At 44.4% G+C, this 16307-nt stretch overlaps 1 protein-coding gene across 3 annotated transcripts in view; it reads left to right on the top strand.

Moving 5' to 3' along the window:
• Positions 1–16307, top strand: part of DNAJC11 (DnaJ heat shock protein family (Hsp40) member C11) — a 1614167-nt gene that overhangs the window by 550389 nt on the left and 1047471 nt on the right. For all 3 annotated transcript variants that reach the window (XM_044056434.1, XM_044056436.1, XM_044056435.1), the window contains one exon: positions 13214–13403. In XM_044056434.1, the coding sequence (XP_043912369.1) occupies positions 13214–13403 (190 nt within the window). The remainder of the gene's footprint in view (positions 1–13213; positions 13404–16307) is intronic.

Genomic DNA, 16307 nt, shown 5'->3' with positions numbered 1-16307 from the left:
TCTGGACACGTCATTGGAGAAAGGCCTTTTTAGCATAAACTGTGCAGCTAATGCTAGGCACCTTAATGAATTCTGGGGAGTGTTTATGTGGACAATTTACTCTCTTCTGTTTACAGTAGAAACTGTTACTGTATCTTTTTTGTGAGTATAGTAGTTGCAACAATGTTATAAAGATTTCAGAATTTCCACTTATCGATGTACAACTTAAATTTTCATCCACATTTCATTACCTTATGCCAACTGTTCTCTCATTCACATAGTTAAAAGATTCAGTTTTTTAAACTGTGTAGGAAGCTACATTTATTTCATTATTTTAGCAATAATGATGCCTAAAGTAAGTGCAACATTAGTCAATGATTCTACTTTTGAAACTTATTCTGTTGATGCTTATGCTTTTGTTTACTGAAACATGCAGTAACATCTGAATTTTTTATATGAAACAAATCCCCTCCACTTCATTGCAAATGGTATTCAGTTTTAGCACCCATAGAGATCATCCAGAAAATGCGCACTTGTATCACCTCAGGGGACACCTATGCCCCTTGCTGTTGCAGTGATTTGTTTAATTTTAGTAAACAGTTGTATTTGGATGCTGTGTAGTCACATTAAAGCATTTTTTCCCATTAGATTGCATCCCACAGTACTGCACTACTCCAAGCAGCCGAAAACAAACTATTACTCTACCTACACCTCTCCACCCTTACTGAATACTACTGTATGACTCTTAAAGAAAGCCACTTGGCTTCAAATAAGAGGTAGAGCTACCCTTTTGCTGAACTCCTTAATTCTTAGAGTACATATAAGGAGGAACTCAACTACACAGGATATCAGAAATGTAACAGATTTTCGGTATACATGAATCTGCTTAAAGAAGATTTGACTAGATTTATATTTTGTACATTCATTCAGAATCGAGGCTATGCTGTACCAGTTCACCATAAGGAGTACTTAAAACTCATTTTCGAACAAAGTTCTATTCAAACAGATATATGTTTAAGCATTTTTATCAACAATATGACTAGGTTCTATCACAGGAGGTAAAAACAGGAAATAACCAAATATAAGCAGACCCTTTTTTTAACATAGCAATGCTGATATTTGTATAAAAGGATGTCCTCCTATTCTCATGTGACAGTATTCTTACTGTGGGATTTTCCACCTCAGGCGACCCGAACATCGGCTCCTATGCAAAAGCTTAAGCCTGGTTGCTGTTAGTTAGTACGTGAGGTATCACACGTAGGGCCATAAACCAGGAGGCCTTAAATGTGATGTCTGCACACACACCTCAGAACTCTTTTTCCACAGTCAAATGTCAGATGGATCACTTTGCTCCTCTCCTTCAAGACGCCTAATGCCAAGTACCCTGTTGGGGAATTCTTATTAATACTTTTGCTTGAGCTTGGTTTGTTAGTCTGTTCTTAGCCAATGTCCGCTAAGAAAGGTAAATGCAAATGCGGATGTCAAATCCTGCATAAAGACTCTCACGACCGTAGCGTTTTTTGTTTAGACCGGGAACACGATCATACCTCCTGTGCCATCTGCCAGTCTTTTATTCCCACCCTCAACTTATATTTAGAGAGTTAGAGATTAAAAAAGTTAGCATTGAGAAATGGATCCAGAGTTGGCCACCCTGGTGGAACCGCCAAGAAAAAAGGCCAAAGTTTCAAGGACTACCACCTCTGCCCCTCCATTGTCAGACTGCCCACGAACCACCAGTATAGAGGTTGAGGGATGTCTGCTAGAGTCATCTACTTCGGCACGTACTCTTGAGGAAGCCACTTCCGAAGTATCGGTTGGCACGTGCACTGAGGATATTCCGATGTTGGTTGTTACTGAAGTCGAGGGGGAACCAGGCTGTACCGGATGACCTTCTGTGATCCAGGAATCCGATCCTTCCTGTATAGAGCAGACCCCTGGAATTAGGCCCACTACTTCTCCTAAAGCTACCCCTTTAAAAAAGAGACAAAAGACAAAACCTTTGTCTACTTCCTCAGAGGGATAACCAGACTAGTGCTCCTTCACACAGTCCTGATGCAGACCTTCATGGCTCTCAGGCCCTCAGCCTTCTCTGCTCCCACTACACCTGTACTTGGCCTAAGGCCTGCCTCAACTGCATCTGTCCTTCCTTCCTTTTCTCAGGAAGGAGAAGAAGAAGCCTTATCCTCTTCCTCTGAGTCAGTCACATACTCCTCTCAAATAGCCTCCCCCTTGGAATACTACTCCCCTGGTGAGGCTTCCATAGAGGGAGACTCCCCTCCACAGGACATTACATTTGGAGAGACTATAACAAAAATGAGGGAGTATTTTAAATGGGATACTACCCAGATGACAGAAACTCAAAAAAGGTATTTTGAGCTGCTGCAGGTTGATTCGCCTTCTCCATCAGCCATCCTCCCAGTGATTCCTGCATATTTAGATGCATTTGCATCAGTCTCAAAAAACCCTGACTCTCAGTCGCCTGCCCTCAAGAGACCAGATTGTTTCTACAAGGTTACTGATGACTACAAATTTTTACTGAAAGCACCCTTGGCAAACCCCACAGTGATAGCTATAGCCCCAGACAAACAGTCTAGACTCATTCCTTCCTCATCACTACTACCCTCGGACAAGGACAGCAAGGTAATGAACAGCTTAGGCAAGAAGATATGCATTTTCTACCCTAGCTTTTAGGGCTGTTAATTACCAAACCCGTATGATAAAGTATGCCCTGGATTTGGTATCCCAAGCTACAATCGTACTGTCCTCCTTGCCTGATTCTCCAAATAAGACAGAAATATCATCTAAACTATCCCTGCCATCTCAGGTTGCTAGATAGTTGATTACATGTAATTATGATGCAACAGAGGCCTCCACTAGATCTGCTGCATCTCCCCGTCTATGCTACGCAGATACTCATGGCTTAGGCTTAGGCTCCAGCCACTGCCTGAAGACTTTAAATCCAATATTCTAGATGCCCCACTAGACCATAACCTTCTGTTTGGAAAACAGTCTGCCGAACTGCTTAAGAACTTGCAGGAGAAGAGTAAGGAACTCCAAGATATCAAGCACTTGCTTGTCTCCCCTATACCAAAGTATTACAGAAATTACCCTGCTAAGACTGCCTATGTCAGAAGAGCCCCCACCACGGCCACACCTGCATCTTCCAGACATAAGAAAGGGACAAGAAAGCTGTCCTCTTCCCACACACAGTCCATTCAGGGCAGGAATAATAACAATGTGTGACTGCCTCGATCCCCTCCAACTCTCATCCCGCCTCTCTCACTGTCTGCCCCTCTGACAAGAAATCACCTCAGACCGTTGGGTGCTGGCAATAGTGGAAAAAGGATATTTCCTATCCTGACAGGAAAAACCCACAAGACAAGGCATCCCCTTCCCACCCAAAAAACAACTTTACCTCATCCCTCACATCATCCAGGATATTCTTGCACAGGGGAACCATAGAACCAGTTCCACCAGGTCAAGAAGGACAAGGTTTCTACTCCAGGTTATTCCTGGTACCAAAAAACGTTGGCCATTAGAGGCCAATCCTGGATTTATCCTTCTTAAACTTCTCTCTGAAAGTCCCTACCTTCAGAATGCTATCCCTCCAAAACCTGCTTCCACTATTGCCACCCAAGGCTTTCATGGCCACTTTGGATTTGAAGGAGGTTTACCTCCACCTTCCCATACAGCCAAACCATAGGAAGTACCTACATTTTGCTGGACCCTGTTCACACTTTCAATTTATTGCCTTCCCCTTTGGTTTATCCACTCCACTAAGAGTCTTAACCAGGTGCCTAGCTCCAGCCATAGCCAACTGCAGGACCAAGGGCATCCAAATCTACTCCTACCTGCATGACATTCTCATCCTGGCAGGAGGAGAAGATACCCTCAAAAATCATCTTTTGTTCTCCATGTCTTTGCTTCAGGGTTTGGGATTCTCACTCCTCAACAAATCATCCCTCTCCCCAGCAGAGGATAAAAACCTTCCTAGGATGCAGGATACAGACAGACCTGATGAAGGCTTTCCTGCCTCAGGACAAGGTATATCTTCCCTGATCAACCAATTCCAGGACCTCCTCCAAGTCGACCATTTGTCAGCCAGCCATTTCATGCACCTACTGGGCCTTATGGCAGCCACAATACCTGTGCTGCCATTAGCCAAAATGCACATGTGAAAGTTACAGTGGCATCTAAAGAATGCGTGGTCCCAACACAGCCACCCCTTAGACTTCCAAATACCCTTCCTGCCTTGCAGATTCAACAGATACAACTGAATCCAGGCCTTCCCTTTAACCCATCACACCAGCTGAAAGCATGCACACAGATGCTTTGGATCTGGGCTGGGGAGCCACCATGAATTGACTCAAAGTGCAGGGCGTCTCGCAACCATCCCTAATGAGAAAACACATTTTAGTCCCCTTCAGACACCGATACACTGAGGATGCGCTGTCTATCCTGCAGGAGACCAGTAAACCCAACACAAGGAGATCCTACATTTCCAAATGGGAACGGTTCTCCAAATGGTGTCTCCAAAGATATAGGGACCCTTTCAAGCAGATGTTCCTCTAGTCCTAACAAGTGTGTGAGCTCATAAAATCAGACCTTTCTTACTCATCAGTGAAAGTTCACTTATCTGCCATCTTTGCCTGCTAACACTTGGACCCTCCTCTATTCTCCAGGTTGAATGGTAAACTGTTTTTTAAAAGGGGTCCTGCACATTAGGCCACCAAGGAAGCTTATCCCACCTCCGTTGGACCTAAATTACATCCTGGAAAAACTTACACTTGCCCCTTTTGAGCCAGCCAGATGTTCTTCGTGTTTCACTGTTGCAGTCACCACACTTGGGTTTTCTGCCTGCAGGTCGCCCTCAGTCGGCCCGAATACCAGAGACTTAGTATTTCTGCATCGGTAGCTGTCGCTCTTGGACTGACGTCAGGTCATCAGGGGTATAAAAATAGGCAGCCGATGCCATTACATCAGTCTTTCTTGCCGAGGAGCCTGAAGCAGAAGCAGTTCGCAAGTGCCTGTCGGCTGCTACCTGAATTTTCGTTTACGAATTGAATAATCCTGAAGTCTTAAAGCTAAATACCCTATTGGGGATCCTTTTTTCTTGCTCTAACCGATGTCAGAAACAGTTAGAAATTGTCTTGCCTGTGGAAAGCAAATACCACGCACAGATTTTCATTCTTACTGCATCACCTGCTTAGGCCCAGACCACGACGTACCTCCCTGTCGGTTTTGTGCCGTGTTCAACGCCCAAACCATTCATTGTCGGGCTCTCTTTGTCGCTAAATTCTTCCGCTCTCGATCTCCGTATTCCAAAATGGCTTCGGTAAGCCATCAGACTACCGATATTCCGAAAAAACATAAGGATAAAGACAGAGAGACTGCATAGGTCTAAAGCTGCCGACGATGCTTCCGTTAAGCTAGTCGCCAGTTCAACAATACTCAGTGAGGCGCTTTTGCAGCCCCTGATGCCCGCTTCTATGGATTTGCAAGCCTCTATCGAGATCCATTCGGAGTCCGGTATGCCGCGAGATTCTTCTTCGACTATGGAACCTGCGGATGTCTCCACCTTGGATGGGTCCGGAGCCGCTGTGCAGGCACCGGCTTCTGAGGCAGTTCTTCGCACTACTGATGTTCGACTCAAACCGACTTCTTTTTTATCTAAAACTACCGAGTTTCTTAGGCCAAGAGTATGCGCTACGCCTAGAAAACCAACCAAAGCGCGTGCACCTCCTCCCATGCCTCAACGACAAATGCTCAGAATGGCAGAAGACCTTATTGCGCTGATTACGGGAAGTCAGCCTTCCCTTGCTAAGAGGAAAAGAGACCAGTCCCTTGCAGCTTCAACAGACCAGGAGTCCGATGACTCTGAGGTATCTGATTGTGAAGACATGCCCCTGTCTGCTTATGAGGATTCAAATGCAGAGGAATCCATTCCCTCTGCCTCCCCTCCAGAGGATTTTTCTTTTGGTGAAACCTTACATACCTTATGAGAGCATTTCCACTGGGAATGCCAGGACTATCCTCAGTCCAAAAAGAAACTCAGGGAATTCCTAGATTTGCCACAGGACAGACCTTTAGCAATAACCCCTGTCCTGGAGGTTGTTGATGATGTTTTTATGGAATCCAGTCTTACTCCTGATACCTTATCTCCTGCCCCTAGGAAACCAGACAGGTACTACAGAGTACCTGATCCTACTGCTGACCTAGAGATCATTTCCCAGGAGCCTAAAGGTATCAAGGCAGCTACAGCCAAGAATCCCACCCCTTCGGACAGGGATTTCAGAGCTTTGGATAGATGGGGTAAGAAGGTATATACCTCTGCTATTCTTGCTGTTAGGGCATTAAATTGTCAGTTTTACATGCTGAAGTACCAGCAACATGTTATCGAACTTATTAAATAAAAGGTGGCAACCTTTACAGACTGTGCAGAAAATAAGGAAATGCAGGAGCTTATGCACTCTGCCAGCCAAGTCAGCAAGCATACTTTGCAGTGTGGCTTTGATGCCCTAGAGGCATCTTGCTGGGCAGCAGTCACTAGTTCTGTACTGAGAAGACAAGACATGCTTGGCTCAAGGAGCAGACCTTGCCATACCATGTCAAATCAAAGTTATTAGACACTCCTTTGAACAACGACAGTTTGTTTGACACCAAAGCAGAAGAGGTTCTTGAAAAGATAGAAGAAAAAGCTAAGTCTATGCAGACTGTTAAAGAATTCTTACAAGTGCAACCCCCTAGATTCAGTAGGCATTTCCTTTCCAAACACTGGCCCCCACCCACCCATCTCAAACCAGGCCCAGGGGAAACGGACCACCCAGATTACAGTCTCAGGGTATGCAGAGATCTAAGCAATGGAGTGCCCCCACCCCCAAAGCAGGGAGTGTAAGCCACCGCCTTACAGAAAATAACTCACAATGACTTCTCCTCTCCACTCCCCACCTCTGCCCAATTGCTTGTGCCCCCAGAAGGAAAACTTATCCTTCAAGCAAAAAACTGGATGTCCATCACACAAGACCGATGGGTCCTCACCATTGTATCCCAGGGGTACAAATTTTACTTCCACTCACTGCCAACCCCAAGAGGGTTCCCAGACCTTCCTCCAAACCAGTGAGAAGAGGCTCAAAACCAAGTTTTATCCCTGCTCTCCATCAGAGCTATTCAGCCGGTTCCATTGGAACAAATAGGTCAAGGATTCTATTCTAGACTCTTCCTGGTACCCAGAAAAGAAGGCTCTTGGCGCTCAATCCTGGATCTTTCAATTCTCAACACCTTCCTGGTGATACCAAATTTCAAAATGCTTACCCTGCAACAACTTCTACCAGTGCTAACCAAGGATGCCTGGTTAGTCACCCTAGACTTAAAAGAAGCCTATCTGCACATCTCTATAAGGGAGTCTTGCAGGAAGTATCTATGTTTCAGGGCTGGATCTATGCATTATCAGTTCTCTGCACTTCCCTTTGGCTTATCCACTGCACTCAGAGTATTCACAAAATGCCTGGCTCCAGCCATTGCATACTGCAGACAGAGAAATATCCAAATTTACCCGTACTTGGATGACTGCCTGATTCAGGAGGACAGTCAGGAATGCTGTTGCAGCACCTGACATTTGTGAAAAACCTCCTCACTTCCCTGGGGTACACCATCAACAAAAATAAATCAAAACTGGTACCCAGTCAAAGGATTGTGTTTCTGAGAGCAAGCTTGGACACAACATCCCAGATGGCATTCTTCACTTCAGAAAAACAAGTCTATCTGACAGCCTACTTCAAACAAATGGCCACCAGAACCCAGCTATCCACAAGAAAAAAACTGCAGGCCCTAGGGTTCATGGCCTCATGCATACTGCTAATTCCATATGCAAGACTGCATATGAGAAAACTTCAGTGGTACTTAAAAATTCTTTGATGCCAACATTCTCTGGACCTGGAAACAGGCATTCCTATCCTACCCTGTCTAAGGACAGAGTTTCTTTGGTGGGCAGAAGCATGCAACCTCAACAAGGGACTGCCTTTTACTCAACCCCAAGCCACCCAGATCCTAACCACAGACGTACCAGACTATGCCTGGGGAGCACACATGGATGGCATATGCATTCAGGGCCACTGGAGCCCAAGTCAAATTCATCTGCACATCAACCAAAAAGAGATGCTAGCTGTGCAGAACGCCCTGACAGCTTTCAGATCCTTACTCTTGCCAGAGCAACTTCTAATAAAAACAGACAGCACCACAGTTATGTTGTACATCAACAAGCGGGGGGGGGGGGACACATTCCTAACCACTCTGCAGGCTAGCCATGGCTCTGTGGAACACGGCATTGGACAGGCAAGTCCATCTGCAAGCTCAATTCCTGCCAGGCAATCAAAATTAACTGGCAGACGACTTAAGCAGAAATCTCCTAGACCCACATGAGTGGCGGTTAGAGCCCAGCACCTTCAACCTTCTGATTCTGAAATGGGGGACACCAGAGGTGTGGACCTTTTTGTCTCCCCCTACAACTACTTAGCAGATTCTGCACCAGGAACCATCACAGCAGAGCCTGGAAAGTGGATGCCCTATCCTTTCAGTGGGTAAATCTCTCAGTTTATGCATTCCCACCCCTGTTCTTCTCTTGAGAGTATTACTCAAAATACGACAGGACAGACCGAGGACAATTCTGATTGCCCCAGACTGGCCATGCCAGCACTGGTACCCACTTCTGCACAGCCTGACATCAGTGCCACCATGGCACCTGCATCAGAACCCTACCCTGCTCTCTCAGCAGGAGGGGCAGATTTTGCAGCCTGGCTTATCCCTTGAATCATATCCCAGCAGCTCTAAGCAAACAGGTGCTGCACGTCATTCTTGAATCCAGAAGACCCAGTACAAGGAAATCCTATGCTGATAAGTGGAAAAGATACTGCTCATGGAGCCTAGCTAAAGGAGAAAACACAACTCTGCCCTCTCTGCCTTTAATTTTGGATTACTTAGCAGATCTACTCCACAAAGGCCTGTCCTTCTCTTCCATTAAGAGTCATACCTCAGCCATTTCGGCTCATTACAACACTGTGCCACCTCTCTTCTTGCACCCTCTTATCAAACAGTTCCTGAGAGGGGAAAACAACTTAAGACCACCAAGGAGAGCACCCACCCCTGCCTGGGACCTTAACTTTGTACTGGAAAAGCTCACACATCCACCCTTTGAGTCTGCAGCGTCAGCAGACTTAAAATTCCTCTCTTGGAAAACAGCATTGCTTCTAGCCATCTCTTCAGCTAGAAGTGTGTCTGACCTACAAGCACTTATGGCTGTGGAACCCTTCATTATTTTCCATGCTGACAGGGTCTCTCTCAGGACAAACCCTTCCTTTATGCCTAAAGTGGGTGTCCAGTGTGGCTGTCAGTCAATCCATACACTTGCCAACCTTTTTCCCTAATCCTCAAAATAAAGGAGAAAGGATCTTGCACTACTTGGACATGCACAGACAGCTCAGATTTTACCTGCATTAGGACTAAGGCCTTCAGAAAATCAGACCAGATATTAGTCAGCTTTGCAACTGGGGCAGAGGGCAAGGCCATTTCTAAGCAAACTATATCTAAGTGGATAGTACATTGCATCCATTTCTGCTACAAGCATCTACCTCTACTGCATTTCTCAGGGGAGTCCCTACCAGGGACATCCTGGAAGCTGCTACCTGGAGTTCAGTGCACACTTTCACCAATCACTACCATTTGCCTATCTTCTCCAAATCCAGGGCAGGCTTTGCAACAGCAGTCCTGCAGGACATTCTAGCCAGCCGTAACTCTTCATGACTGCTTCCACCCTTCTTCAGCTTTGGGAATCCGCCCAACTGTGATGACTGCAACATTGAAACACAAAGAACATAGTACAGTTGTGTACACTTACAATAAATGTAGATGTTCAAGTGTATTCACTGTTGCAGTCCTGGTTTCCCCTCCCTCCAACCCCTGGTTTCTCTTTCTCTATCTCTCTTCTTAATCTGTCTAGCCCCCCCCCCCCAATTTTCAGGGGTATGGTTATTGGTATTAGTATTTACTTTTTACTGGTGGTGGTTTCCTCCACCATAACTTAGCTCCCTTTTGGGGGGCTCCTGACATTTGGGGCAAGAAAAACTGATGTAATGGCATTGGCTGCCTATTTTTATACCCCCTGATGACCTGACGTCAGTCCTGGAGTGACAGTTACTGACGCAGAAATACTAAGTCTCTGGTATTCGGGCCGACTGAGGGCTACCTGCAGACAGATAACCCAAGTGTGATGACTACAACAGTGAATACACTCGAACATCTAGTATGTGTACACAACTGTACTTTCTGCATCCCTGCAGATGTACACATGGAAAACAGTCCTTCTGGTAGCCCTCACCTCAGTCAGAATAGTCTGGGCAAGGCAATATCCAAACAAACCATCTCCTGCTGGATTAGGAAAAGTATCTGCTTCTGCTATTCCTACCATGGAAAACACTTGCATCAGAGGGTCAGGGCACACACTACTAAAGCAGTAGCCTCTTCTGAGGCCTTCTTTGAAGGCCTGGACACAATTACCATCCCTGAAGCAGCCACTTGGTCCTCAGTACATACCTTTACCAAACATTATAAACTGGACCATATCTCCAGAGCCAGAGTAGGATTTACAAGGGCAATCCTGCAGGGTTTCCTGGAATCCGCTACCTCTTCCTCACCCTTCCTCCTTCTTAAGCTGTGGTACTCTCCCACAGTAAGAATGTTGCAAAATGAGAATAGAAGAACATAGAATAGTTGTGTAAAGTCTTACCATAACCATAGATGTCCTCCTCTTCCATGTTGCAGTATTCCTTCCCTCCCACCTATCCCCCTACATTGGAGCATCATGGGGAGTTTACCTACACTATGGTCACACTGGGCAGTCTATTGCATTTCACCAATCTAGAGGACATCATACTGTCTGACTGGGCAGTTAGTTCTGAGGTCTGTGCATGCAGACGTCACAATTAAGGCCCCTGGTTTATGGCCCTATGTGCGACGTGTCAACCAGGCTTGAGCTTTTGCATAGGCGCCGACGTTTAGGTCGCCTGAGGCAGAGGATCCCACAGTAAGAATACTGCAACATGGAAGAGAAGGACATCTATGGTTATGGTAAAATTTTACACAACTCTTATTTCTGTGCTTATCGAGACAGATTTTTGTATTTTTCTTGGGCTTAAGACCTACTTCTTGAATGTGTTTTTGATGTTTTTAGTTTTTGTCACTATAGGATTTTGTAACAGCATCATAAGCCATAGCTGGTTCACTCAGTGCTCCTTTAACTGTAAGTTGAGGGGGAAAAAGGTCAGTTCTCCAAGATCTGGCACTCCTAACCTAAAGATCAAACCATGTCTGTTTTCCTCATCTGCAACCCTCTACTGGTTGAGGAGCAAAAAAGGTCCATTCAGTTCTCAGACATCTGATGTTCCTCAGTTAATGAGCAAGCTAGGTCAATTTCTGTACTTCAGGACTGAAAGACTAAAAGTGCCTCATAGCACTTCAGTCCTGATCACAAAAGCACTGCAGTCTGTGTTGACATTCCATGAGTGCTGGTAATGCACTACTAACTGATTAGAACCAGCTGTTTGTATCCCCTAACATCTTTCGCCTGTGGTGGCTTCCCCCTACTCCCCCAATCTAGCTATGCCTCTCAGCAGTACACTGTAAGGCATCCCATTTACTTTGTTGTTAGTATTGCCTAAGTGTGTTTGTCTGCTTTGTCCCACGTGAAGTTTTGTACATAGGCCAGTTATGCATTTTTTTGCTATTACTTGTGTCCTGTATGCATCATGACCTAGGTTGTGGTTGAAAAGGTTTCTCAAATTAGCTCACTTGCCTGAGTTTCAGTGCAAGAAATCCTTATTCCTAAGGTCAGTGAATCTATTTGTGTTTAGTTTAATGCATTATTTATGTAGTTGGTGCAGAGGATTAAAGCTGTGAGCTGTAGTTCCTGTGATAGAGTTTGATTCCCTCAACCTTCATTTGCCAACTGTGTGTAAACTTGAGCAAGTCACTTAACTCATTACATCCGAGTGAAGCCTCCAGATGCATCTGCAGTTAACTCCTATTGATGCCTCAAGACGTCAAATATTGTTTGTTCATATTTGCATCAATAATTCCAAAACTGTGCTATGTACAAGTTTTTAAAAGATTTCATTTTAAAGCTTACACAGTGGCAAACTCAACTGCATTAATATTTTACCTCTATCTAGTGCAGGTTGAGTAGATATTAACTGTTGTGTTTTTATATTAATTTATATAGCTATAATTTTTATATTTTTCAAAATATCACAACAAGTAACACAGGCAGAACTCCTTAGCCTCATATGAATATGAATACAATGCTGCTTGATAGTATGTTTGTAACTTGAGTGGTTGCTGAGATATTGTAAGTTGTTTACAAAATATTACAGATGTAATAGTTACTGTATTTACTGTGGCTTATAAAATTTGGTTTAAGACCTAGAACCTAAAGAAAACTGCCACTATAAAAATAGTTTGTGCTGAAGAGTTTGCCATTTATACTTCTTTCATAATCCCTGTGTTCCAGAGATATGAACATTTGTTTGAAATGTGAGGGCATAATTTGATTCTGTCAAAAGGCTTGGGCTCTGCCCATTGGAAGTTACAGTGCAAATTTCCTGAGCTCCATTGGAGTGAATGAATGAGTTAATGCTACGGTGGTACGGCGGTAGCGTTGTTACCTCACAGCAAGAGGTTCTCCCGTTCGATTCTCGGCTGGGCTTGGGAGTGCCTACTCTGTGGAGTCTGCATGTCCTCCCCGCGGTTGGGTAGCGTTCGAAAGACATGCGTGCGTAAATGGGCATGCCTTCGTTGAAGGTTGAGCATTGAGCTGGTGCCTCAGCGTTTCGTAAAAATCTACTGCCAATCATTAGTGGACTGGAGTTCCGCTGTGGCGACCCCTTACCGGGAAAAGCCGAAAGACAAACCAAACCATTGGAGTGAATGAGTTAATCAGACTTTGCTCTTGGGTTGCTCCTAACAAGTGGCTGTGTCCAATGGGGCCTTCCTTTTCAGCAAATAGGTATTGTTATTAGTGAAAATATATTGCTTACAACCTGGAAATGAAGTCTTAAGCATCACAGGGTGAGTGGGCTTCATTTGTAGAACTGATTAAAGACTGTCATGTAAATGTACTTTGAACTAATAGTGCTGATTAAAATACTGGAACAAATTAACAAAAATTCTTAATTTCTGCTTCCTTTAGTTTTGCCACTGCACAGTGTGCTATGCAGTTTTCCTCCAGAGGGATCCGCCCTGGCCTGACCACAGTGGTGGCTCGACATCTGGACAAAAACACCATGGGTTACATACAGTGGCGATGGGGTATTCAGTCTGCTATGAACACTAGTATTGTGCGTGATACTAAATCAAGTCACTTCACAATGGCACTACAGGTATGTTTTCCTTGATGGACTGTTACACTTTCTTGATTATGAGGATATGAACCAGTAGATCTGATGTTGTCATTCTTCCACCTCAGTTTTTTTATTTATTCATTTTATTTGACATTTGCTTACTTTGAAAGTCAGACTGGGGTAATATCCCATTTTCATTGGGGGCCCAGGACGAAAAACTCCACATTAACATAATAGGGTTACAGTTATGTAGTTATTATGCAGACTAATACAGAACAGAGACATATTAAGTAAAAATTCAGCATCAGTTCATACAGTGTGAACCTATACTTACATAGTGCAAATATTTGAACGTATATAACAAGTTGAAAAAGAGCACTGTCAATAAAGTAATCACAACCTGAAGTTCATAGGGATGACATTAAGCGCAATGAGTCTACTCTTTGAAACAGAGATGAGTAGATAATATAGTCTAGGCAAAATTATATTTGTTGTCTATGAAACAGATTTTACTAATTCCTTCTGTCTGAACATAGTCAGATATGCTGATTGTGGAAGAAAGGAGGGACTAGTTCAGCCTGGAATAATGCAAGAGCAGAACCAAGTTTTATTTGGGTAGTCTTTTAGTAGTAGTTTGAAGTTGGAGAGGTTAGAGGTAGATCTGATTTGCAGAGGGACAGAATTCCATTTTATTAGTGACAAAGTATGAGTAGATACTTTGGCAAGAGGATGTGTGATGTTTGTAGCCGGAAGGTTGATTAGGGTGACTGCATCAGATAAGAGAGATGGGAAAAGATAGGTAGTGGCAAGAGTGGTTTTGGTGGTGTTGCTAAGGAAGTTTTTATGCCTGTAGAGCATTCCTAGTTTTAGGCAAACCTTATATTATTTTGAACATGCATGTAAAATTTAGAGATCTGATGATGTCATTTTCATTAATTCTTCAACCTGTGAGTTCGAATCTGACCCTGCAGCTTTTTATAGCTTGAGCTCCTCCCTTACACATAACACCTCTGTCCTCCAAATTACCCCAGATCTCATTTGCAGCACTTCTAACAAGCTGGGATTTTTTTCTGTTATAGCTCCTTGTGGGTTGTGGGTGATTTAATAAAACTTTATTGTTAAATTCTAGCTCTTATTTGTAGCCTATCACCCTTCCTTACTTTTCTGCAAACTTTTTTTTTTTTTTTTGTTTTTTTATTATTATTATTTTTGGGTTCTTCGTTTAAGTTTTTAGATATTTTTGTACCTGTGGGTATTTTTTATCCCTACCATTGTTGGTAGTTTTTCTTTTCCGGTTTCCCTTCTAAAAAAAAAATAAACTCTCTCTCTTCTCAGAGCTTTGTTTTTATTGTGGTTGTTTAACCATATTATGGCTAATAAACATGACAAGCCTGTTAGGTTCAAAAAATGCTTTCCTGTGGGCACAAGATTTCTCAATCTAATGATCACAGGGAGTGCGTTTATTGTTTAGGGCCCAGTCATTTAGATGTCTCTTGTGAAATTTGTTCGGGTTTCATTGCTTGTGCTTTTGTGGAACGCCGAAACAAATTGATTCTTAAGGGTCTTCTTCCTCATCCTGCTTCTGTTGCTGGTTCGATACGCGAATCAGGGGGCCCAAACCCCTCCTAGAAAACATAAGGAGCCCAGAGAGCACAGAAAATGCTCCCCGTACCCAGTCTTCTCCAAAAAGGGCTACTTCTGAGCCCACAGATGAAACTCTGAAACTGTTGGATCAAAAGCCTTCGGATCTGACACAGACTTTAGTGTCACCTCCTCGACACCAAACTCCTAGCCTCTCCTTGGAGGACCTGTCTCCTACTATGAGATTTTCCTTTCTTCAAGGAACCCTGAAGAAGCCTTTGAGACCTCCCTCCATGTCATTCTCTGTCAGATCTTCCCATAGTCTTTCTGAAGCAGAGGTGGACAGGGTGATGATGAGATTCCTCAGGATGCAGATACAGATGGGAGTTTTGCCTGCTTCTTCCCCCACCAGATCTGTAAGCCAGCTTACCTTTATGCCTTTGATTTCTTCTTCTGTTATCCGACCTCCCGTTTTGGAGCCCTTGAATCTGGAGGTATCCAGAGTCAACACATCAAACCTGATGGACCTTCCTTCCTCAGCTCTGATGACATCTCTGATCTGATCGGCTCTGACTTTCTTAGAGCATAACTGATCTCGGGGCTGAAGCGTCAGCGTTGGATCAGAGTGAATGATCTTGACTCCAAAATTTTCGGAGCTGTCACCCACCCTCCCTCAATGCCTTGGCACATAACAGCTTGGCTCCGAATCACCCTTTGGGGCAGGAGACCAGTGGAGTTGAATGCTCCTAGAGCTTCGGTTCAGGCAAAATTGCTTTTGGCCTCTCTGGGTCCTTCTGCATTCAAAGTGGACACTGGTTTGGAGTTTTTTGCTCCTAGAATTTCGGTTCAGGAGAGCTTGCTTTCGGCCTCTCTGACTTCTGCACCCGAGCCTGCTCTTCCTCCACCTCAGGAACAGCCGGACCCTAAGAGCCTCCAAACAGCTACCCCTGTGGAGAGCACCCAGTCTCTTCCGACACCTCCCTGGAACATCCCACCAAGGAGGTTCCTTGGAAGAGACTATGCAAGAGGAGGCACCCAGATTCCCCTCAGGACTCACTGACAGAAGACACTGACTTTGATGAAGGGAAAGGGTCCTCAAGATCTCTATCTGATTATGTCTCTTTTGGATACATCCTTGAAGTCCTGCACCAAAGAGGTGGTTGGTCTACCCAAAGCCCTTTCTCAGAGGAGTTGGTGTTTTTGGAGGCCTTTGGGTCTGGCTCTTCTGCATCTTGTGTGTCACCCCCCTGCGGATTACCTTATCAACCTTGTCTCTCACAGGGCATAGAAGGGGCTGGACACTGTGGAGCCCATTCCAAAGAGAGCTGACAAGATCCTTAGTGCCACATCCGATAGGCAGTA

The sequence above is a fragment of the Protopterus annectens genome, chromosome 14.part0 (genome assembly GCF_019279795.1).
Source record: "Protopterus annectens isolate FY-2018-M chromosome 14.part0, PAN1.0, whole genome shotgun sequence".
Taxonomy (NCBI): Eukaryota; Metazoa; Chordata; order Ceratodontiformes; family Protopteridae; genus Protopterus; species Protopterus annectens.
Note: the sequence above shows the minus strand (reverse complement) of the source record. Positions and strands in the feature narration are given on the sequence as shown.